This window comes from Carlito syrichta, unplaced genomic scaffold (genome assembly GCF_000164805.1).
Source record: "Carlito syrichta isolate Samal-C Ts95f unplaced genomic scaffold, Tarsius_syrichta-2.0.1 Scaffold271404, whole genome shotgun sequence".
Classification (NCBI taxonomy): Eukaryota; Metazoa; Chordata; class Mammalia; order Primates; family Tarsiidae; genus Carlito; species Carlito syrichta.
In genome coordinates, this window is record NW_007215500.1 from 55,529 (window position 1) to 81,663 (window position 26,135).

The 26,135-nt window shown below is 40.3% G+C and overlaps 1 protein-coding gene across 1 annotated transcript in view; it reads left to right on the forward strand.

Annotated features, from left to right (window-relative positions):
* TMEM131 (transmembrane protein 131) overlaps positions 1–19,568 on the forward strand; it is a gene marked incomplete at its 3' end in the record, with an annotated part of 74,503 nt that extends 54,935 nt beyond the window's left edge. The window contains exons 26-29 of the mRNA XM_008052292.1: positions 230–388; positions 799–1,397; positions 16,134–16,309; positions 19,441–19,568. Coding sequence (XP_008050483.1) covers positions 230–388; positions 799–1,397; positions 16,134–16,309; positions 19,441–19,568 — 1,062 coding nt within the window. The remainder of the gene's footprint in view (positions 1–229; positions 389–798; positions 1,398–16,133; positions 16,310–19,440) is intronic.
* Between the last annotated feature and the right edge of the window lie 6,567 nt (positions 19,569–26,135).

The window sequence follows — 26,135 nt, forward strand, 5'->3', positions numbered from 1 at the left end:
TCATATAAAGCATCTTATAATATAAATATATAAGACACCATTATATAAAAATTGGTGTACAAACTTTTATCCATAACACTTTGTCTTTTGACCATTCAAAATTTTCACAGACATCTTTGGTTTTTTATATCAAATTGTACTTTACCAAGAAGCTATGCCTTTAATATCAGATTCTTTTATTTGTGCACTAACAAATGAATCCTAACTCTCCACTTCTATACCCCTGCAGTGCACTGTTTCTTTTGGTTATTGGAACAGCCTATTTGGAAGCTCAAGGAATATGGGAGCCATTTCGAAGGCGACTATCCTTTGAGGCCTCGAATCCACCCTTTGATGTGGGAAGGCCATTTGATCTCAGGAGAATCGTTGGTATTTCGTCTGAAGGAAAGTATGTTCACGTGCTGGCCGTAAATTTTCTGCTATACATGTATTTGGCTGATATAATTGCAAGAAAAAATAAGTTTCTCATTTTTGTCCTTGCTTAAGAGGAAAAAAAATCTTATTTCTTATTATTTAATGATACCCTGTATGTAAGCCCTCAGGTACTTAGACTTTATACCAGATACCATGTTTTTATTATATTGCTGAAAGTTAAAAAATTATTAGTTAGATCCCTGACTTGATTCATACATTCTCTAATAGAAGAAACCTTAGAGAGTTGTGAAAATTATCCCTATTTCTTACTGTCTTTTCCATAGGGTCATTTATATTTGTGATGATGTACTGATGAAACAAAATTTTTTAATGCTAGATTTTGTAGGTTGCCATTTACTGATCTTCAGTTGGTCCTTTTTTCAGCTTGAACACACTCAGCTGTGACCCCAGTCACAGTAGGGGGTTCTGTGGAGCAGGCGGCTCCTCATCCCGACCCAGTGCCGGGAGTCATAAGCAGTGTGGCCCATCAGTCCACCCGCACAGCAATCACAGCAATAGAAACTCAGCTGACGTGGAAAACGTCAGAGCCAAAAACAGTTCCAGTACTTCTAGCAGGACTTCTACACAAGCAGCTTCTTCACAGTCTGCTAGCAAAACAAGCCCCTTTGTCTTAGATTCAAACTCAGTGACCCAGGGTCATGCAGCGGGCAGGAAGTCCAAAGGGGCAAAACAGAACCAGCACAGCAGCCAGCACCATGCCCACAGCCCTCTGGAGCAGCACTTGCAACCTCCACCACCACCATCAGTGCCTCAGCACCGGGAGCCACCGCCCGAAAGGCTGTCTCCCGCCCCCCTCACTCACCCTTCAGATGCAGAACGTGCCAGCAGCACAAGGCACAGCTCAGAGGACTCAGACATCACCAGTCTCATAGAAGCCATGGACAAAGACTTCGACCACCATGACTCCCCACCCCTAGAAGTGTTTACAGAGCAACCTCCATCGCCACTGTCAAAAAGCAAAGGTAATCAATTGTCTGTTCTCACTGTCAGAAAAATGTGACATGTGAGGGAAAAGCCAGTGCATGTTTAAGGAACTGTTGTGGTTGTAGTTGTGGTAAACAACTAATTTGGTAGGTTCGACTGGCTCAGATTTAACCCCAATGTTGGACATCAACTTTTTCATCAAAATGCAAGTAGAGGAATCTATTTGTCATAGAAGATACATTTGTATGTCTTAGATTGCTTACCAAAATCAGAAATTTATTAAACCTCTACTTTTTTTTCAGCTGACTGTGATGATTGTGTTATTGTGATAGTTTAGGCTTTTTTTAATTGTGAAAAATAATTTTGAGCACAGTGGTAAAATGTAAGTCATTTGCCTTTTAGCCTCAGAATTAGGATTTCTGCACAACCTTCATTTTAGAGCAGGGGTTGGCAAACTACAACTAATGGGCCATATCACCACATGATTTTATAAATAAAGTTTTATTGGAACATGGCCATGCTCATTTGTTTACATAATATCTGTGACTGTTTTTATGCTGCAACAGCAGAGTTGAATAGTTGTGACTCAGACAGTATGGCCCACAAAGCTAAAAATATTTATTATCTGGTCCTTTACCAAAAAAAAAAAATTGCCAGCCCTACTTTAGAGTTCCACTTACTATTAGTTATCTATTTCTGATTGCCCCAGAACCTAGTAGCTTAAGATAACATTTACTGTCTCACAGTTCCTGTGGGTCAGGGATATGGATGCAGCTTAGCTGGGTCCTGTGGCTCTCACAAGACTCTCCTCAAGGTGTTGGTCAGGGCTGAAGTCATCTAAGGTTCAACTGAAAGTGTACCTGCTTCCAAGTTCACACAGGTGATTGACAGAGGATTCAGATTTTCATAGGCTATTGGACTGAGGGTCCCAGCTCCTTGCTGGCTGTGGCCAGAGGTCTGTCATACCTACCCTTCATGGAGCAGCTCATATCATGGTGGTTGGCTGCACCCGAACGAGAACATAAGTGCCAAAGAGAAAGCGAGCTAGCAGGATGGAGTCATTGTGGTTCTTTTTTAAAAATTTTTTCATTTTAAAGATTCAGGTTTAGGTATACAGATGTTCATTATGCAGGTACCCTTGTTGATGAGGTGTGCTCCTCCCTCCCCTGGCAGTTTCCCACTACTGCCAGTCCCAACCCCGCCCTCCCCTGGCAGTTTCGACTACTGCCAATCTCTTTCTTATAGTATTATGATAGTTGTTCAAGGTCCACTTATAAGTGAGAACATGTGATGCTCAGTTCTTTGTTTCTGTGATAGATCACTCAGTATTATAGCCTCTAAGTCCATCCAAGTTTCTACAAAGTTCATAATTTTGTCCTTCTTTATGGCTGTATAATATTGCATTATGTATATGTACCACATTTTTTAATCCAGTCTTCTTTTAATTGGTAGCACAGTTGGTTTCATGTTTTTGCTATTGTGAATCACAGTTTTTTATGATCTAATCTCAGAAGTGACATCCCTTCAATTTTGTAGTATTCTGCTCATTATAAGTATGATCCAGCCCACACTCCAGGAGAGATAATTCCACAAGGTCATATATACCAGGGGGTGGGCACCGCTGGAAGCCATCTTAGAAGTCTGCATCACACATAAATAGATAGGCCAATTTGTAACTTCCAAAATCAAAATGTAAACACCAGTAGATGTCCTGTATTTCAGTTTTATTTCTTTGCAGCCTGAACTTTGCATCTTGCTTTCATTCTTGTGGCAACCATGCTAGTATACGATATCCCAAGCCTATTTGAGTCTCTCCCTCACTGATTTACCAAGGAGTTTTTGCCTTCAGTTGCACAGAGAACAGGGAGCTTGGTGGCCTTAAGAGGCAAAAAAAAAAAAAAACCCTAACATTCCAGAGTCTAGGAGTTTGGAAAATTTCTTAATCCCACTGATATGAAGACTAGCTATATTGAATCCTCTTTGAATTACATGCATTTGGATTTGTAAAACAGTCTTATTCAACTTTTATAGAAATCCTTCTTTGGCTACCTCATTATTGATGGAGCTTACATATTTTAGAGTTTTTAGAGTAATAGTCAGTAAATGCTTAAATGGTTGTTTCTTTATTAGATCAAGTTACATTGTGTTTTTTCCATGTTGAGGGCATGAATAAAAGAGACATATATGTTCCTTTCTCATCACAAAGAATTGGGCAGTCAAGTTGAATACTTCATTGACTATAATCTGAAATAGTCTTCTGGCATTAGTATGATAGGTACACTTTTGCTTTCAGGGTCACTGATTTAGAATGTAAATTTTAAAATGAAAAAAGTTGTTTTAATTTTCATAGTGGTCCTAGAGACATCCTACTAAAAGATATATAATGATGGTACATGAACGCCACATTGTTAGTGGTTCTTCAACCTATGGGGAAACAGTGGTTCCAAGCTTCACTTGAGTGGCCTCTCTACTTTCTGTTCTTCCCACTGATGCTGTTTAGAAAGGAGGAGGGAGCCCAAGTCTATATATTTCTTAATAAGTGTATTATACGTATAGAAAGCCAGTCTTTAAAATAAACTTTAGAAGGTAAGCATTGATCTCAGGGTTGCAAAGTAGTCATGAAATTATAGACTTTCAGCTGGGCAGAACATTTATAATCTTTCAAAAGTTTATCCCCACATCCCTGCAAATGGTCATCAGGCTTACATTAAATATGAACATTTTCTTTTCCGAAGCAGCCGGTTCTTCCCTCCCCTCCCCCCACCCCCCACAATGTCTCAAACAAAAATTTTTCTTGTAATGAGCTTATGTAATTTCTGGCCTTTGGAGGCTGTACAGAATGATCTCTCTTCAAATTAATGTGATAATCTCTTTGGATCTTGCCTTCTCTGATTGGATGACTTGCAGGCATCCAGCCGTTCTCTGGTCATCCTCCAGTCACTGTTCCTGGTGGAAGGTGGGGCCCAGACTCTTCCCATTCATGGTAGGCCTGAGTAGGGACTCATATAGCTGGACAATCATTAGGTTCTGTATTCTGGTGGTTTCTCCACCTGTCAGACATAACCCCCAAAGACTAGACAGAGGCCATTGTAGGAATGAGGGTTAAAAATCTAAGAAAGCTCTGAACCTGGTACAGTTTGGTTCTTAGTAGCTGCATTAACCAGAGAATGGTGGTTTCTGCAGCCATTCTAGATTCTGACTTTGGCAGTCTGACAGGTGTCTTTGAGGGTAGGAAGAGGCAGAGAGGTATGGCGTCACGAGGCCAGTCTAATACCATCAGACAGGCACAGACCAAATCCTGACTCTGCCACATACTAGCTCTCTGACTTTGGAGAAAATTACCCCTCTGAGCCTTCACTTGTTATTTTTAAAGTGAAGAAAATAGTTACTACCTACATCATAAGGTGTAGCTACTGCTGTGGTTATTATTAGGACCAGGAGTAGTACATAATGTCTTTACCCTGCTAAGCTGAAGGTGGCTATGGAACATTCCAGCAGGATTATCTGTTTGAAACTTGGTCTTGTGGGTGAGAAATAGGACAAGCAGAGGACTGAAGACAGAAGCCAGAGGGCAAAGCCAGCAAGAAGACGGCCAGCCAGTAGTGTGACAGAAGGCAGGTAGAAGTTGTGGGTAGCAGATCCCGGCAAGGACAGATGATACAAAGGCAGAACAGTGCTCCACAGAGCCTGGCAGTTAGAACATTATTTGTGACCTTGGCAAGAACAATTTCAGTGAAGCAGTAGGACTGGAGACCAGATCACTGTGGCTTAGAGAGTAACTTTCACATCAGATTATAACAGTGGCCACTAATTAGGGGTGTGTTGGGCATTTACTCTTTAACCTGGATTTTGCATATTCTTTAATTTTTAGCAAGAAAAAAAGTATGTGTATATTGTATGGTAGTTTTGTGGTTTTTTTGTTGTTGTTTTTTTTGAGTTGTAGTCTCACTCTGTTGTCCAGACTGGGGTACAGTGGCACACTTCCGGCTACCGCAGCCTCCTGGGCTCCAGTGATCCTTCCGCCTCAGCCTTCCAAGTAGCTGGAACTACAGGCACGCGCTACTCCGCCCAGCTAATGTTTTATTTATTGTGGAGATGAGGTCTCACCAAGTTGCCTGGGTGGGTCTCGGACCCATTGACTCAGGCAGTCCACTCACCTCGGCCTCCCAAAGTACTGGGATTACAGGCTGAGCCACCAAGCCTGGCCTATAGTAGTATTTTTAATGGGAAAAAAAAAAAAAGAATAACAAACAGGAACATGGTGCTTGAAAATATCTATGGGCCAACGTCACAAAGCCCATAGAGCTAAGACAATGCTGATCCACACATGTTAATGTTCCAGATGTGACTAACACACCCTGGGGATTGGCACTGCTGTTACTGTTCTTCCAGTGAGGAAACTCAATCTAAGAAAGGTTACATCAGGCAGACGTGGAAGCAGGTATCTGTAATTCTAACCCCTGCTCTGCTACCTCCCCAACAAAAAAAGATTGAGAGAAGAAAATGAGGAGGTAATTGGTGAAACCAAGTGCCCAAGAAGGTGGAGTGGGATGAAACCCAGTTGAGCAGATTATTTTAAAAGGACATTTATTCCACAGGTATGTGGATGCCAATGAATTGGCAGTGATGAAGAGCTGGCATATGGGTCATCTGCTGAGACTGAAGGGGGACATGGTAGGGTAAAAACAGAAAATAGACAACATTTGGAATAGAAAGATCCCAATTAGCTAAAATCTTGTTGATTGGGAATTGGTGGGACATGAGACTTGGATTTGCAGAGCAACCTCTCAGGCAACATTGCAGACCCTGCTAAGGACCATATTTCTCCATTGTACTCTGCAACCCAGGGTTGAGGAGTGGAAACTGCGAACTTGGAGAAAGACAGAGTCAGAGTTCTGCAGGACAGAGATGGGAAAAGACTCGGGAAGTGCTGGCAGGAGAGTGATGGATGTGCCATGTGGAATTAGCAGGAATTGGCAGTGGGGGCTACCTTTTGCCAGAAAGAATTTCATAGACAAGGAGAACAAACAATTCAAGGGGTGGGAAATCCAACAGGTCAAATTGCAGGAGTGGTGGGAGTGAAGAATGATAGGAGACTGAGGTTTAAAAAGGAGGCATGAGAGTTCAAGGTTTCTGAGAAAAAGCAATTCTGGGCAATACCAGGTGGTTAGGTGCAGCCTTGGCAATGGGACACCAAAGTGTAACAGGAGTAGAGCTAGTTGGCGACAGTGAAGCCACAGAGCTAGAAGAGAGGTCCATAGTCCCTTATAAAACCCTCTGGGTGCCTTGTGTGTTTTGAGAATTCAGGATTTTGGAAAGGTCTGAGTGCATACACTACACAATTCTTAAGACTGAAAATAGCCTCACACCAGTTCAGCTTAGATAGTGCCACCAGAAAGCACAGTCATGCTAAGTTTTGTTTCTAAATGAGTTAGGGAAAAACAACTTTGAGAACCTTTCAGATTTCAGATTTACAAATAGGAAATTCTCAGCCTGGTGCCTGGATGGTGGAAGTCAAGGGTGAGAGGAAGTTGGTGAATGTGATTCCAGCTCCTCATGAAGACAGGGAGAACTGCAGGCCACAGTGATGAAGCCGGGTCGTGTAGATAAGAATGTAGTGTGGTTGCAGCTGTCCTAAATGCAGAGGGCTCTGGGCGCACAGACCTGGTCAGTCATCACTCCTGCCTTCCTGGCTACCTGCCAAGAAGGCAGACAAGATCCACCTTAAACTCCCCTCCCTCCAAAATCAGGGCATCTGCTGTGCTAAGCACTGATGCTAAGCCTGAGGCTTGCTTGTTAACTTCTACTCTGTCTTCTACTATTGTACATAGTCCCACAGGTCCTTGGAGTAAATCTAACCAGGCAACGGAGCTAGACTAAAGTGAGTAGGGGGAAGGGCTAGTGTTGACTCTAGTGACTCAGGCCTTTCATGGTCAGCTTGCTACCTGTGAACAGAAAGTGCAACAGCTAACCCACCTAGCAGAGGCCACCCCTGAAGAAAGGGTGTGGGTTAGTCTTTTAAGGCCTTGCTACCCAAAGTTGTGGTCCAGGCACCAGCAGTAGTGACATGACCTGGAAGCTTGTTAAAAATGCAGAATCTTGAACCCCAGTCCAGACTACTGAATCAGAATCTGTATTTAACCAGATCTCCATGTGATTTGGATTCCTTGTGTTAAGGCATTCTAGCCTCACCCACTAGCTGAATGTAAGCAGGGGTGTTCTTGGGAGGCTGTGTACTGGTTCCATCCAGTGGTTATTTGGGCAGGCAGAGAATTCCCCTGAAAGGGAGTTTGCTTTTTTTTCTAGAATAAATAAATCCAAAATTTTATAATAATCTTATAAAAACCCTATATAATTGCACCCTATAAAGTTCTGGTTATGCACCCTTTTTTCAAGCCCTGTGTACCTTATCACTTCTACTTAGAATAGTGAATACAACCTTTTAATGATACAAGAAAAACTAAAACAAAATAGACTATGGTTCTTCTTGCAAACTCATGATTAACTCCTTCCCTGGGATAGAAGCAACATTTTTTCACCTAATAAGAATTATCTTTTAACTTCTATTGGGCTATATGATATCTTCACTTCCTAAATACAGAGCTTAATGGGACAAAATAATATGATAGTGGCCACAAAGTTTTAAAAACAATATTTACTTTAGCTTAAAGAGTTCCTAAATAGTTTTCTTTATATACATTTTGGGATATATTTTAGTTTATCATATTTGTAAAAAGATATCATTTCAGAACAGATTTACATGGCCAATATGAGGAAGGAGGAAATAGATTTACATGGCCAATATGACCCAAGTAAATCACAATTGGTCTGTAGTATTTATTGGCCCCATTTAGACCTTTTAAACAACCAGAAGATGAGGAGGAGGAGCGCATCCCTGCCACAGTTGGTAATTCTCTAGAGCAGCAGTCCTCAACCTTTTTGGCATCAGGGACCAGCTTTGTGGAAAACGTTTTTTTCACAGATGGGGTTTGGGAGGATGTGCAGTCAAACCTCACTGATAATGTTAATCTGTATTTGCAACCGCCTCTCAGCACTAGCATCACTGCCTCAGCTCCACCTCAGATCATCAGGCATTAGATTCTCATAAGGAGCCGTTGATCTCTGACAGGTGGTGGAGCTCAGGCAGTAATGCAAGAAATGGCAGCAGCTGTAAATACAGATGAAGCTTGGTTCACTCGCCTACCACTCACCTCCTGCTGTATAGCCCAGTTTCTAACAGGCTGCAAACTAGAGCCAGGGAGCTAGGGACCCCTGCTCTAGAGGTTGACATGAGGTCAAGAGTAAAAGAGCCTAACCACATGTCAAAGTCTACTTTAGTGCATTATAATAGTCATGTCTTTAGCAGGCTTGTGTTTTTAGTTGCTGCAGTAGATGGGCTTACACTCAGTCCGTTGGTGATGGTGTCTGTTCTCCCTTTCATTCAGGCATGCAAATTATATATTTATAAAAGTATCAATAACCTAGGCCCTATAAATTATATAATGATTTTCAGTGATGGTATGTTAAAAAGGAGTTTGTATCTTCATAGATTGCTAGGAACAGCAGTTTTCTGAAGCATATCAAAAGCCATAAAAGTATAATCAAGCACATTCTTTTAACCAGTAAGCCCATATCGAAAGTTGACATCAATAAATAATATTACATATGCTATATTTTATAATATTGCAAACAGAAATTGCCTAAACATCTAGAACGGGATATGTAATTACAGAATGTTGACTCAATGCAGCATATCACTTAAAATAATTATGCCTCGAGTTTATATCTGCAATATAAAGATTTGACAGAAAGTGATTATGTAGTCCCTAAACTATATTCCTTTTGTTTCCCAATGAGTAGACTAGCATATAGCAGTAGTCAGTTATAAGTTAGACATTTGTAAACCTCCCATTTTGGGGGGATAAGTATTGGATTGGGACATACCAGTCCTTTGTATATTGAGAAGAATGTTGGAGTTACATTTGAAAAGGTAGCTTTCAGGCCATATGGGCCTATTATTTGCACAAAAAAGAATGCTTTTTAAAAGTGGCGTGGACAATACTTGATGCATTCTAAAGAATTAGGATACTTGGCAAGAACTAGTACCCACTCCATGAACATGCCACAACTTAGTTGAATGTAAGTTCTTGGGGACTTCTTGCTTTTTCATATAAATGAGACACACATACACTTGTTTTTTAACTTTTTATTTTGAGATAATCATAGATTCACATGCAGTTGTAAATAATAATTTGGAGATCTTAAGTACCTTTTATCCAGTTTCCCCCACTAGTAACATGTTGCAGAGCTATTGTCCAACATTACAACCAGGACAGAGATGCTGATAGAGTCAAGACGCAGAACATCTCCATCCCCCCAAGGATCTTCAAGGGCCCTTTTCTTGCCACACCCACTGCCTTCCTCCTCAGCCTGTTTCTTAGATCCTGGCGAACATTAATCTCTTCTCCATTTTTAAAGTTTTGTCATTTCAAGAATGTTATAATATCTGTACCCTTTTGGATTTTCTCATTCAGTATAGTTCTTTAGAGATTCACCCATTAGATCTTCTGTTGCTGAATAATAGTCCATGGTATGGGTGGACCACAGATTTTTTAGTTATTTGTGCATTGAACGTTTGGATTGTTTCTCTAAGGATATAATGATAAAGATGCTCTAACTATTTGTGTGCAGGTTTTTGTATGAACATAAGACTTCATTTCTCTGGAATATGTACCCAGGAGTGAATTTGTTGAGTCATATGGTAGTTGCATGTGTATGTTTAGTTTTGGGGGTTATTTTTTAAGAAACTACCAAAATTTTTTAAGAAACTACCAAAATGTTTATACTATATGACATCCCCACCAGCAATGTAGGAGTAAAACAGCTTCTCCACATCCTCACCAGCATTTGGTGGTGGCATTATTTTTTTCTATGTCATTCATTCTGACAGGTGTGTAGTGATACCTCATACTTCATTGTGGTTTTTATTTGCAGTTCTCCAATGGTTAGTGATGCTGAACATATTTTCATATCTTATTTGCCACCTGTATATTTTATTTGATAAAATATCTTCTTCATGTTTTTTGCCCATTTTCTAGTTGGATTGTTTGGGTTTTTCAACTGTTAAACTTAGAAAGCTGTTTACATATTCTAGATACTAGTACTTTGTCAGATATGTGACTTGCAAATATTTTCTACCAGTCTATATCATGTCTTTTCATCTTTTTCTAGTACCTGATTCATTCTGAGTTAAATTTTGTATGACGTATAGGACTTAAGTCAAGGTCAGAGTTCACTTTGACCTAAAGTGAGGGAAGGTTCTTTATAAAGTATATAAAGTTCTTTATAACTCGGTTTCCTTAATATTTATAGAACTATTCAAATTACTTATTCCATATTGGATATGTTGTGGTAGTAGTTATTGTTTTTTAAGAAAGTGATCCATTTCAACTGAGTTATCATATTTATGTGTATAGAGTTGTTTGTAGTATTCACTTATTATCATTTTATCGTTTTGATATTTGTAGGATCTGTAGTGATATCTTATTTCTGATATTGGTAGTTTGTATCTTGATTTTTGTTTGGTTTAGTTTGGTTTGATTTAGTTTGGTCAGTCTTGGTAAATTGGTCTGTTCAAAGAACAGATATATGGTTCATTGATGTTTCTCTATTGCTTATCTGTTTCAATTGTGTTGCCTTCTGCTCTTATCTTTGTTAATACCTTCCTTCTGCTTGTTTTAGGTTTATTTTTCTTCTCTTTTTTAGGTTCATGGGGTGGGAGCTTAGATTGTTAATATAAGACTTTTCCTCCTTTTAGTGTATACTTTTAGTACTATAAATTTCCTTCTCAGCCCTACATTAGTGGTGCCCCACAGATTTTGATATATAGAATTTTCAGTTCCATATTTTCTTTTCTTTTGAGACTTTCTGTGACCCATGAATTACTTAGAAGTGTGCTGCTTAGTTTCCAAGTGTTTGGAGATTTCCCTGCCTTTCTGTTACTGCCTTTTACCTTGAATTCATTATGGTTAGAGAACACACTGAATGGTTTCAGTTCTTTTCAGTGCATTGAGGTTTGTTTTGTGGCCCAGGTTATGATCTATCTTGGCATATGATCTATAGGCACTTGAAAAGAACCTATATTCTCCTGTTTTATGTAGGATAATTTACAAATTTCCTTTAGATCCTTTTGGTTGATAGCATTGTACATTCTTCTGTATCCTTTCTGATTTTCTGTCTAGTTGTTGTATTGTTGAGAGATTTTTGACTCCTCCAGCTATAATTGTAGAATTTCTTTTTTTATATCTGTTTCTGCTTTACATAGTTTGCAGTTCTGCTATTACATTTAAGACTGCTATATCTTTCTGTCATTCTATAATGCCCTTCTTTGTCTCTATTAATTTTCTTTCCTCTGAATATTACTTATCTAATAGTAATATAGCTATTCCTTCTTTCCTTTAGTTAATGTTTCCATGATATATTTTCTCCATCCTTTTACTTCCAACTTGCCCGTATTATTATATTTGGAGTAAGTTTCTTATGGACAGCTTATAATTAGGTCATGATTTTTAATCCAGTCTGCCAATCTCTTTTTGTGTTCACCTTTTTTGAGTCAGAATCTCACTCTGTCACCCAAGCTGAAGTGCAGCAGCAAGATTACAGGTACTGCAGCCTTAACCTCCAGGGCTCAGGTGATTCTCCTACCTCAGCCTCTCGAGTAGCTAGAACTACAGGTATGCACCACCATGCCTGGCTAATATTTTTTATTTTTTGTAAAGACAAGCACTCACTATGTTGCCCAGGCTGATATCTTTTTAATTATATAATTAGATCATCTACTTTTAATGTATTTATTGATAGGTTAGGACTTAAATCTGCCATTTTATTTTTGGTTTTCTGTTTGTTCTCTGTGTTTTCCCTATTTTCTTGTTCCTGCCTTCTTACAGGTTGCTTATGTGTTTTTTAGAATTCTGTTTTGACTTATCTGTAGCATTTTTTGAGTGTTATCTCTTTGTATAGCTTTTTTAGTGTTGTTTTAGTTATTACATTTTGTCTACATAACCTTTCACAGTCCTCTGAGGCCATGATTTTACCAGTTCAAGTGAAGTGTAGAAACCTTATTGCCCTTTATATTCCTTTGCCTTCCTCCAATTGTCTTAAATATTTCCTCTACCTACATTTAGAACTCAATCAGATAGTTTACATCAATAATTTTTGCATCAATCACCAAACATAATTTAGAAAACTCAAGATGTAAAGAAAATCTTGTTTAGCCATATTTTTGCTTACTGCATTCTTTCTTTTTTTCTAATGTTCAAAGATTTCTTCTTTTATCATTTCCTTTCTGTTTTGATAACTTCCTTTAGCCATACTTTTAGAGTAGTTCTATTGGATACAAATTCTCTGAGTTTTCCATCATCTGAGAATGTCCGAATGTTCCTGAAGGATGGGTTTTCATTTGGGTATAGGATTCTGGGATGACAGTTGTTTGCTTTGAGTTCTTGAAAAATGCTTCCTTCCAGCCATCATGGTTTCTGATGAGAAATCTATCATTCTAATTGTTTTTCCCCTATTGGTAAGATACCTTTTCTCTGGCTGATTTCAAGGTTTTTTTATTTGTCTTAGTTTTCACAAGTTTGATTAAGATGTGTCCTGACGTAGATTCCTTTGTGTTATGCTGCTTGCGGTTTGCTTTTTTGTTTGTTTTATCAATAGGTTTGTGTCTCTTGTCAAATTTGGGAAGTTTTCAGCCATTGTTTCTTAGAGTACTTCTTCAGCCCCTCCCTTTTTCTCCTTTTGATAACACAAATGTTAGATTTTTTGTTATAATTACACAGGTCCCTGAGGCTCTGGTCATCATTTTTCATAATTTCTTTTTCTATATTCAGGTTTGCTGATCATTGCCTGCCTCCCCTTTTCTACTGTTGAGCCCATACCCTGGGCTTTTTATTTCTATTTCTATATTTTTCAGGTCCGAAGTTTCCATTTTGTTCTTCCTTGTAGCTTCTGTTTCTTTGCTGAAGCTTTGTTTTTTTCGTTTGTTTCAAGCATGTTTATAATTGCTCATTGAAGCATTTTAATGATGGCTACTTTAATATATTTGTCAGATAATTCCAACATCTCTGTCATCTTGGTGTCATCTGTTAATTGTTTTGCTGGTTTTTTCATTTAATTTGAGAGATTTCTGGTTCTTGATATGAAGAGTGGCTCTAGATTGAAACCTGGATCCTCTGAGTATTAATGTTCTGAAACTCTGGATCTTGCATAAACCTTTTCTTTTGGCTGGATTTCTCTTACCCATTCTGGCAGGGGAAGACGAAGGGAGGTGCCCCACCTTATCGGTCAAGGTGGAGTTAGAAGTTCTGGTTTCCTGCTTGTCCTCTGTTGACACCAAGGGCAGGAAGGCTCCTCATTACTGTTGAGGAGAGCTAGGAGTTCTGGCTCCCCACATTGCTTCTGCTGCACCTACTGGGCGGTGGTGAAAGTCCTGACTCCGCTAGACCTCCTCCTTTACTACCTCGGTGGGGAATAGAGGGAGGGTTGGCTCCTTAGTACCTTGCAGCAGGGGGCTGTTCATTACCCACCAGCTGGGATGAGAAATTCAGTTCCCTACCTAGCTCTCCCTGACACCACCATGGCCAGCATATTGGGGTATCTGACTATAAGGTGGTGATCTTACAAGAGTAGAAGTCCAGGCTTCCCACTTGGTCTTTGCTGGAATGGGTGGTGATGGCACCACAGTTCTTACTGCAGTGTTTGGCTGGAGCAGAGTGATTTTGTCTTGCTGAGCTGCCCTTTTCCTTCCTCTTTGGCTAAAGAGAGCTGGCTTTTGTTGAGGCATTCTTGTTTGTGCCTGTTTATGTTTCTAGGTGGATATGTGTGGCATATCCTAAGGGTCTCTCAGGGAAGAGACCCTTAGGAACAAGCTTGCCCCGAGAGTCAGCTTATTCACCCGCCAAGCAGCAAGAGGCTTACTAGATGTGCAGGACAGTGACTGCCTGCAAGTAGACATGGGCTATGCAATCTAATCATCAGGCGAGCAGTCTCTTCTCTTGGGAAAGCACGTTTTCTCCCCTCCCACCAATGTTTGAACTTGGGAATCCAAGCAGCAGAAGAAATCATACCTTGCACTGGAGTGACTTCAAGCCCAGGTGATTGGATTGATGTTGATTAAGCATAGCAGTGATCTCAGCCTGGTTGCACAGTGGGATCCCTGGGTCCCATCTAGAACTCTTTGGTCAGCATCTCTCAGGGTGGGGCCCAGACAGCAGGCAGTATGTTTTGAATGCTCCTAGGTTATTCTAAAGTGTGTATGGCTAAGACCCATTATTATAGACTGAGAACCCAAAAGATGTTTTCAGGATATTTAACTGGAACATTTTAGATTTAAATTGCTTATGTTCAGTTAATGAACTGGAACTCCCTGAGGAGAATATAAAGAGAGAAAGAAAATGTTCCAAGGGCAGATTTCTAGGAAACACCAGCGAAGATGAAGCCAGCAAAAAAGTTGTCAGAAGAAGGTGTTTGTAGTCGGGCCCAGTGGGGAGAGTGCAGGGGCACATTCTACAGTGTCAGAGAGTCATGGAGAATGAGGAGGGAGAGAGGAAGCCAATTAAGGGGTTATTCTTATCCTTTTCAAAATCATACTTGTTAACATACTGGGGACAGAAGTATAAGTGCTACATGTTAATTTAATAAAAGATGAGGATGTGGAGGTAAAAAGTGTAGAAAGCTCTTTTACCTTTTTTTACCCATGTTTTCAACTTAACTATTGGTTTCTTAAATATTTTTCCTTCTGTGTCTATCCATGGCTTAAAAATTTGCATTTAATTTTTTTTAAAATGTTGTTTTCAGCCCTTCCCTGTTTATTATAGAAATTTCAGGTTATTGTAAATGTTGATTATTTATGCAGATTATTGCCTCTAACCCAAGGACCCTAAGCTTGATAAAATTATATAATTGCAAGTGAGAAATTCATTGTAAGGGGTACTCATCTTGATCACATGGGAACATTTAGATATTTTCTGCATGGGCTGTTGAATTCTCAGAATCTGAGAAATCCTGGGTTTCATGAGTGGAACAAGACAGGCCCCTAAGTATTAAGGAACTCGTACCTTTCAGGGTGGGTCAAAGGCTATTATAATTAAACCAGCTAGTCAGTCTTCTGCTGGAATGAAGACCTCCAATTTTTGAAACTGAATGTCCCAGTTATGGTTTGAAATCTAACACTTCCTAGAATTAGTCAATGTTAAAATGACATTCCTGGAAGTCAGTCAGAGCTCAAGATTTGGGCCCAGTGGCCATTGTGGCGTCACTGCCAGCCCTCTTAGCACACCTCAAGGGACACGTGTGGGCAGTTCATTATTTATGTCACCATCAGGCTGCCGTCTCCCAGCAGATTTGAAAGGATCTGTGGTTTTCACTTCTATGACTTTTCCAAGCTCCATCACCTTTTGGGGAATATAAAAGCATTCTCACACAGGCATACAGATTTGTCAAAGCTGCTGAGTTTGTCCAAACTGATTGAACTATACACTTAAAGTGGGTGCATTTGATTATATGTAAGTTGTGCCTCAATAAAGTTGATTTTTTAAAAAAACATTCTCACCACAAAGGCAGACATGACTTGGAAAACTTTAATTAGAGAAGAAATAAAGAAAGAAACTCTTATTGGTCAGAATAGAGTCCAGCCTCTTCAAAAAGAAATTTGTAATGGTTTTGCTTTCTAAGCTATTTAAAAATCAAGAGTTATTTTACTTAATTCTCGTCCCTAGGGAAAGGAAAACCTCTTCAACGCAAGGTGAAACCACCTAAGAAACAAGAGGAAAAGGAAAAGAAGGGAAAGGGAAAGCCACAGGAAGACGAGCTGAAAGACTCTTTGGCTGACGATGACAGCTCCTCCACCACCACAGAGACCTCCAATCCTGACACAGAACCACTCCTCAAGGAGGTATGGGGTGATCTCATGAAACAAAACGAGGAAAAAGAAATGTCTCCTGCAGAGCACAAAATCTTCTGTCTTGTAGATTCTGATTTTAATACAAAATTAATGTTTTATATCTAACATGCATACCTTCTGAGGATTTGTTAATGTGCTCTGGCTGCCTAAAGAGTCATTCCTCTGGAGCAACCAGTCACTTCATGTCCTCCAGAGAACATTTGGAAACATTTAGAAAAGGAGTCAGAAACTAGAAACACTGCATGCAAATTCGGGACTATCTGGAATAGTAACTGTTTTACCTCATGAAATTTGTTTCACATTTTAAGTATCAAAAGAGAATAAAAGGACTTGTACCATTTTGCTATGTTAGGTTTTTCCTGTCATATATCACTGCTAGCACCTGCTGTAAGCAGGGTTTTGGTTGCAGCTCATTTCCCAAGCAGGTAGAGTGGTGACTGTCCTGGAGGAAGTGTGACCCAAGGAAAGACCCCAGGCTTTAATGGTCACCCGGTACTAGGAGACCAGCCTAGCCTAGGACACATGGGCACATCCAGAAGGCTTCCTTACCAGCCTGAGGCCTCAGCCTCCAGGGTGGTTCTTCGTATCAGGAATAGCATTACAAATGTCTGGTCCATAGTGGTCCTTGGAAAACAGAAGTTCTAGTTACTGTTGTGAATATGTCCACGAGTAAGTTACATGGGGTGTGCAGGAAGGGGAGCATATGATTTCACTTTGGTGGTTTTGTTTTTAGATAAATATGTTTCAAACCTAAAATGATCATAATAATAGCTTTTAATGTTGTAGACCAGAATTTTAGTTTTAATCTAGTGACCTAAGGAATCACTTCTTGAAGATTTGCATCAGTCATCTGCATGCATTAATTTTTAAAACAAAATGTCTGTGTAACTTTCCGTGTCATCTGTCTTCCCCCTTGCATTCCCTCATAGTTGGCATGCTCTGTCTACCCTTAGTCTTACTCAGGCCTGGTACTGGAGGCTGGTACTTTTGTTTCAACAAATTACCTCAGAGAAGTGGAAAACACTCTGCTGATCTGTGAGTGGAATTCCCACAGTTTCGTTCTGTGAATAAGCATTTGGAAGATTTATCAGCCCAGGCTTTCTTCACAACTTTCCCTCACTTCCCTTCCTACCTGTGCTGCCTCTCTCTGCTCCCTCCCCAGCAGCCTCCTCCAGCTGCCAGTGTTCTGGGTGCACCCATTGGCTTCACTGTCAGTGCTCTCTTGTTTGTTCCCTCCTTTTTCTCCACCTCCTTCCATGCCATTTGCACACGCAGCTGGAACTCACATCCTTCATGAGGCCTCCGTGCCTGCTTACCCCATCCCCTTGGATGAGTTTTTACTCCTCCAGTTCAGTGTGCTTTCATGGAGGCCGTGTGCTCATATTTCTTTGTGAGTGATCTCAGTCTGCCAGTTATGTGTATTTTCTACCCAACTAGATTACAACGTTATCAGGCATTTCCTCTTGTGTGTCTTTTCCAGCTCTGATCTACCCATTCAGTCCACACATATGTATTGAGCATCCACATGCCAGGCCATGTGCTAAGTGCCTGGGCAATGACAGTGAACAAAAAGGCCATGTCCTTGTCCTCAAAGCACTCACAGTCTACAGAGTACCTGGTGGGTCATGTGTTTGGGCAATACTTCATGAATAACTCAAAATAGTTTCAAAAGATACATGAACCAGAGGGATATTTTAGCTCTAGTTCTCGTTATTTACTTTTGAGGTTAACTAGATTAACCTAGTCTGACCTAGTCAAACTCGGGCTCCCTTAATAGCCACAAACCGTAAAACTGTTGAGTAGAAGCTAATTTACCACACGCTTGTAACTCCCCTACTGCCCGCAGCTGTCCATCATTGCTGTTATGTTCTTTCCCTCCCTGTCCCCATTACCCCAGTGCATCTGTTCTTGAACACAGCGCTTCTCAGTCTGTCTGTGGCATAGAACAAGGTTGCCTATAGTACATAGCCCTCTCCATGTGCAGCTCCCAGGTAAGTTGGACAGTACCTAATGGATATGCACCCTGTTCGGGAGACAGGTCCACTGATCTCAGACTTGATTGCTACAACAATGTTAGAGTACTGTAAAAATACATAGGGCAGCCTCTGGGCTTATCTAGTCATGGACCAGAAACAGCAGTTGGTAGGCCAGTTGAGGCACAACTTTAAGAGGCAGCTTGAGTATGGCCTTTCTGGTCCAGACTCACATTTGAGCCTGGCAAGATAGCCCTTCTCTGCGCCAGTCATGGTAGAAGTCCATGCTAACCTGTCATGTGTCTCCCTCCTGCTAGATTTCACAGTCCTTGAAGAAAGAGATGGGGTCCTCTTGGTAACCCCATTGCCTGACACCAGCTGAATAACAAGTAAATGTTTGTTGACCAGACGAATGAATAACTAAGCCTCCTTCCATTGGTGGTGAATAGTTGTTAGCATTAAACCTGCCATAGCACTGCTGCCAGTCCAGGAGCAGTGTGGGGAATGGAGGCAGGTGTGAACACACCACGTGCTACTGGCACTACTTTCTTGCCTGAGAGTTGGGCTCAGGATTAGGCACGTGTCTGGAAGCATTTGACTTCATATTGGAGTGTTTGCTGACCTTTTCTTCTGAATAAAAACAAGGTTTTCCTCTCGAATAATTAAAAAATAGAAAGCTACCAATTTGCTGCTGCCACTACCCACTCCAGTCAGGAAATGAGTGTGAATTAAAGCGGCATCCTTTATAACTCAACTCACCAAAATATAACTTTAACTTTATTACTCCAACTCGCCAAAATATAAATAAAAGAAGGGTGAAAAATGAACAGAACTGCAATAAAGATTTGTTGTTTGTTTTTTGAGTCAAGGTTTTACTCTGTCACCCAGGCTAAAGTGCAGTGGCACAGTGGCTTACCGAAGCCTCGACCTTCTGGGCTCCGGTGATCCTTCTGCCTCAGCCTTCCGAGTAGCTGGAACTACAGTCACACACCACCATGCCTGGCTAATTAGATAATTAGATAAGGAGTTTGTCATACACATATATGCAGTGTATGTTATATCTTAGGTTTTGTATCTGTATCTTCAAATGGGACTAATTTTAGTCATTTTGTTAATCCTTCTAGCAATTAAGTGTGCATTTGTTTACAGGATACAGAAAAGCAAAAGGGAAAACAAGCCATGCCTGAAAAACATGAAAATGAAATGTCTCAAGTGAAGCAAAAAAACAAAAAACTCTTAAATGTTAAGAAAGAAATCCCAGCAGATGTGAAACCCAGGTGAGGAAAATAAATGAGTGCAGAGAAATAAGGTATATAAAGGAGTGCTGGTGAAAGTCAGGTAATGTTTTATTTGGTTGTTGGCTTTTGTGGGGGTTGGGGGTGTAGCAAAAGCCCGGTACTATGTCACCTTCCTCTTGGGTTTTTCTGTTGCCTAATGTTCACTGTTCAGACATGTAAAGGGCAGAGTTAACAATCTGTTGAGAAAATTTAGGAGGAAAACTTAGGCTGGTACTTTGTTCCCAGGCCAAGAGCCATTTTACTGCTGTTCAAAAGGTGAACTTGATGGTTGAACCTCGGGTAAAGCAGAACTTTTCTCAAAAAGAGCTCTGAGTCTGTCAAATCGCTCTCCCAGTGCTGCAGTTGGGATCTAGAGTCTGTGTCATAAAACTTGGAAGAGTTTATTCTTTTTTTTAATTTTATTTTTTTTGAGTTGGAGTCTCACCGTCGCTCAGACTGGAGCGCAGTGGCCGCTCCCAGATGGAAGAGTTTATTCTTAAAAACATATTCTAAAAACATGTTCAGGGCAGATGCTGCCAGTCAGACAGTTCTGCCATTAATTAACTCCACTTCAGTTCCTAGGATGGGATGCAGGGAGGCCCCGCAGGGAGAGCATGCTGCAGAGTATTTCCCTAAGGAGATGCATGCATTGAACTGGGTCATTAACTGAAGTTACTTCATGTTTTTATTAAGCCTTGTGTCAGCATCTACTGATAAACTAATTTTAGTGTTGGCATCATTAGTAATGTCTTTCCTAGTTCATCATATAGAATGTTTCCATCATATAGCCAGTGTTTGCCTTCTAGCTAGTGATGAGTAGGAAGTGATCCAGGAAGTCAAAGGCATTAGGTATAAATTTTAAAAGAAAACATAGCATTATCATTAGTTTTGGCCTTAGATTTGTGGAAGACCCATTCTTACTTTGATTCTGGGAATAATACTTGAGCTTTGCAAAAGCACCATTAACCTAGACTCTATCCCTAAATTACATAGCCTCCCTCAGGCATGGCCAGTCCTGTTTTATAGAAACAAAAGCTAATAAGAAATTAATGATTACTGCAGTAAAATTTAACCTTGTCCCTGGACTTATGAAATAAGAGAGCATATGGCAGTGATTAGTAATGGAGTATTTGTACCTAAAATTTAATCTTTTGTGGAAATTGTTACTTGAAGTTACTCAGTCCCTCCATTAGTTGAGAACATTCTGGCCCAGTTAGAAGGAATGTCAAGTGATGTCAAGTGGTTGATCATTTGAAGGGGGAGAGAGGAGCGACTGCCTCTTCTGAAGAGGAGGCTGACACACTTGCTCCCTCCTGAGAGAAATCCACCTGAGACACTGACCAGTGCTGATATTCTGAAAACCTGGGACAGGAATGATACCGGTCTGGTGGCTAGGGTATTCTTCTGCTAGGCCTATTTCAGGCAAAGGTGATTGATCAGATATTTTAAAGTAAATGAAGCTACTAAGTCCAAATAATGAAAAATCCTAGTTTTTACATATGCGGAAGTCTTGTGAGAGTAGACAGTTATACAGTAGTTCTTTTGGTCATAAATGTAAAACCAGTATATCTAATAATTATCTCCGAGATGCTATTACATAGCTGGCTGTCACCAAATTGGCCCTGTTTATTAACCCTGATGCCTAAGCTTACTACCTGAAAAGGTAATGTTTTTTAAACAGATAAGACATGTTAATCCTAGTCCTTTTCCATTGGCTCGTGTTGTATTCTGGGTTGGTTGGTTTTTTTTATAAGTTTATCATTAGCAGATTTGAATTTGAAAAGTCTGTAAAAGACTTCACTTGAGAGCCACTGCCTTTGCAGGACTTTGCATTCTCTGGCAAACCAAATGCTGGAGTGGTCAGTCAAGAGGCAGTACAGCAGTCACCTAGATTCTCTTGATATGTAGTTAGAAGAGAAATCATTACCAGAAACAATTCAAGCAGTGTGCTGTAAATTGTCTTTTGTAACTGGAGAAATTCATACGTACCATCGGTCTTCTAATCTCTTTAAACTCACTGATCTGGTAGATTTCTGAACTCAGGGGGAAAATTATTGAGAGTCTGAATTCATTAGTACATCAACCAAATATAGAGTTAATCAAATACTTTTTTTGTTTTTGATTTTTTTTAATAACCACGTAATGGTGATAGTAAGTGCTATGAGCTGTCACTCAGGTATCACGGCCTGTCCTAGCTTTAGCGGTTCCTGAAATTCCTGTTAGCTTTCAGTGTATTTATATATAATCCCACATATCCAAAGGAAATACATACACATTTTTTAAAGAAGAGAGATCTTTTTTTTCTTTAACGAATGGGAAAGTAAAGATGATTAATTTTATTTATTTTAAATTGTTCAGAGTTGTGGGGCACATGTGAGGATCTGCTACATAAGGAAGTTGCATGCAGGTGAAGGTTAGGCTTCTGGCGGGTCCTTAAAAAGAAATATCACTAATAAGGCATAGATCATCACTTTATTGTGGAAGCTTTATAAGAAGTGCTAAAGCCAGAGGAAAGACTCAGACAGTCTCTGAGTAATTAATGATTACTCAGGTTAAATTTTACTGCAGTAATCATTAATTTACTGCAGTAATCCAACTACACTCCCCAGAATTGACCTTAAAAAATATAGTTCCTAGGAGTAGGAACGTGGGGCTGCAGTGACAGAGATCCAGTCTGACCATTTTTTCCAGCTTTAGCAACATAGAAATGGGCCTGTAGACCTCCAGAAGACTCTTTCACATCAGAGATGCCAGGAAATAGGAATTAGATTTAAGGCAACAAAAGGCTTTTAGCAGAACTATTAAGAACCCAGGGCATCCCTGATTTAGGATACCAACTTACCATTGATCCTTTTGTTTTCCTATTTATTTATCAATACTTTACATGTTTACATAACTTAAAACGTCCTCAGCTCAGGGCCAAGAGCTGTGGATACCACACTGCACACACATACCCTTCCATCAGCATAGAGAAAAGGCTGCTCCATTGCTGGTTATAGCCCTCAAACCTCTGCCTCCTCTCTTCCCCACACAGAGGCATGTACTGTGTTTTATATGAGTAATAACATAGCCTGGCATCTGAGTCACCCTTCTGCTTTCCCTTTTAGAAAGAATCACTTCAAGCTGGGCTCAGTGGCTCAGCCTGTAATCCTGCGCTTTGGGAGGCTGAGGTGAGTGGATTGCCTGAGCCCGCGGGTTCGAGACCCACCTGGGCAATTTGGCGAGACCCCATCTCTACAATAAATCAAAAATTAGCCAGGCGTGGTAGCGCGCGCCTGTAGTTCCAGCTACTTGGAAGGCTGAGGCAGAAGGATCGCCGGAGCCTGGCAGGTCGAGGCTGCGGTGGCCGGGAGCAGCCACTGCACTCCAGTCTGGGTGACAGAGTGAGACTCCAACTCAAAAAAAAAAATAAAATAATCACTTCAATTAAGTTGACTCTTGATCCATTTTATCCAAAAACTACTTTAATTTAGGAAAGTATGAATCCACAAAAATAAAAATAGTTGTCTGGCACCTTTTTTCTTAACAGCCAATTAATTTTATAGTGGCACAGAGTTAAGTTTTGTATAAATAGATATCCTTCCCTGCACTTATAAATGACTTCTTTAAAAATAACTCACACCCATGCCACCTCTACCACCACCACAGAGGACTGATGTCTGTGTCATGGGAACCTTTGGGTTTTTTTTTTAGAAGGTGACATTTTTAAATAACCCTGTCAGTCAGAAGTAAAAGAGAGAGAAAAGATTTTATAGTACTGTAGCATTCATAGTCTGACCCATAACAGTGAATTTTTTTCACTTCAGTTTGTTATCCTATCGAAAACTATTTGGGCTAATAGATTCTTTGGATTTTGGTTAGCTCTTTTGCTAATTCTAGGTAAAATACCTACTTATTATTAGAAAATGTGTGAAATACAGAGAAACAAAAGAATGGAAAGAAAATGTCCCTTGACCCCACCATCTTTACAAAATGTTTGTAAGTAGCCTTCTTAAATGTATGTGTTTATTGATGAGATCATCCTTTACGTGTACTTTTATAACCTGTGTACTTTCTTTAGGGGGGGATGTGGGAGCAGGGGCATTGTGGTGCCGTTGGATCTGGAAAGTTTGAACTATTCTGAACTTTTAAATCTGCTGTGAATGAGCTCAGTAGATTGTCTCTAACCCGGGACCAAGCAGAAATGGGCTGTATCCTAGGAATGAGGACAAGGGGTGGAGAGCATGGAAGACAGTGTTGAGAACTTGAAGGATGGCACTGAAGGACTCGGTGGCATGCTGAAGCCACACACCTGAGGGCTGGGGGCAAGATGTTCACTGAGATGTGGGAAATGCCTGAGACATGAGCATTTTAGACCATATATGTGGATTTCATAGATGTGTAGTGAAAAGCAAGCCCTCAGCTCAGCCTTGAACTGGCAGCCATCCAGTCATCACCAGGAGCTCACTGGAGATGACTGATGATTTTTATTTTTATTTTTTTTTTGAGTTGGAGTCTCACTCTGTCACCCAGACTGGGGTGCAGTGGCCACTCCCGGCCACCGCAGCCTCGACCTGCTGGGCTCCAGCAATCCTTCCGCCTCAGCCTTCCAAGTAGCTGGAACTACAGGCGCGCACTACCACACCCGGCTAATTTTTTAATTTATTGTAGAGATGAGGTCTCACCAAGCTGCCCAGGCGGGTCTCGAACCTTGGGCTCGACTGAGGATTTTTGAAAAAAGTCCTCCAAAGGGCTAACTGGGCTCTCTCAGCTGTGTCTCGATCTTCACTGGAAAATGTCCTTCTTGGACCATGTTAGCTTAGCTCCTTCCAGAGGCATTCCCAAGTCTGAGATGTGGTCTTGGCAGGCATTACAGAGGCAGCTTTATAAGGAATGTCTTTATAGAATCTAGTTACACCACTCACAATGCTATGGGCTTCTGTGGGCCAGCTACCCAGTTCGTTCTTCTTAGAGATTACTTCTCTCCAACTACTCATCTCCCAACAAGTTTTAATGTCTTTATCATTGGGCTGTGGAAACTTAAAATAACCTATCATGCTTCCCATTTTGCCTAAACTGACAGGAAATTCAGAGTCAATTAATTGTCCTGTTTATACATATTTATTATCTTAAGCTTACCTCAAAATCTTTCTGAAATCACGTACACTGAATAAACCATTTTTTCTTGATCACTGTTGATCTTCAGAAGGTCCAATTGCAGTGCAGCTGCTCCTACTGTAACTCGCTTTTTAAAAAAATTTATTTTATCATAGAGATGTGGAATACAAGTGAGTATTAACTATGTACGTAGGCTGCATGCAAGTGAAGTTTGGACTTCTAACTGGCCCTCACTCCCCCAGGTAGAGGCCCAGATACACTTTGTGTTGTCACATGTTCCCCTCCTTTCCTCCCTTCCCTAGCAGTGCCCAGCAACTGCTGATCCCTCCCTTATGCTAATTGACCAGTGTTCAGGGCCCACTTATGAGAGATCATGTGGCATTCAGTTCTTTATTCCTGTGATAGATCATTTAGTATGATGGTCTCCCACTCCATACAATTTGCTGCAAAGTCCGTGATTTTGTTCTTCTTTATGGCTGCGTAATACTCCATCATGTGTATGTACCACATTTTCTTTATCAAGTCCACTTTCAATGGACAGCAGGGTTGGTTCCATTTTTTTTTTCTATTGTAGTACATCAATAAGCATGCATGTGCAGGTGTCTTTTTTTATAGAATGATTGACATTCCTCAGGGTATATTCTCAGGAGAGGGATGGCTGGATTGTATGGAAGGCCAATTTCTAGTTCTTTTAGGAATTGCCGAACTGTTTTTCATAGAGGTTGAACTAGCTTGTATTCCCAACAACAGTGTAGAAGCGTTCCCTTTTCTCTGAACCCATGCCAACATCTGTTGGTTTTTGACTTACTAATGATAGCCATCCTTACCAGAATTAGTGAGGCTGAGCATTTTTTTATGTCTGTTGGCTGCTTGTATGTTGCCTTTTAGAAGTGGTTGTTCATATCCTTTGCCCACTTAAAATGGGGTTGCTTTTTTTTTCCTTTTATTTTGTTTAAGTTCCTTATAGAACTTAGATGTTAAGTCTTGGTCAGATGCATAATTTGCAAATATTTTTTCCCATTTTGTGGGTTGTCTTTTTACTCTCTCGATTTTTTTTTTTTTGCTTTTGTTTTTGTTTTCTATGCAAAAGCTTTTTAGTTTGATGAGGCCCCCACTTACCTATTTTTGCTTTTATGGCATTCACTTTGGGGTACTTGGTCAAGAATTTGTGGCCTGCTCTGACATGCCTAAGGGCATTTCCAATGTTTTCCTCTTGGATTCTTACAGTTTAAGGTTTTAGCTTTAGGTCTTTGATTCATGTTGAGTTTATTTTTGTGATAGGTTTCATTCTTCTGCAGATGGTCAGCCAGTTTTCCCAGCACCATTTGCTAAATATGCTCTCCCTTCTCCAGTGATTGTTATTGGCAACTTTGTCAAAGATGAGTTGATTGAGAGACCGAGTCTTTGCTTCTAGAATCTCTGTCTTATTCCATTGGTCTATGTGCCTATTCTTGTACCAATACCAGGCTG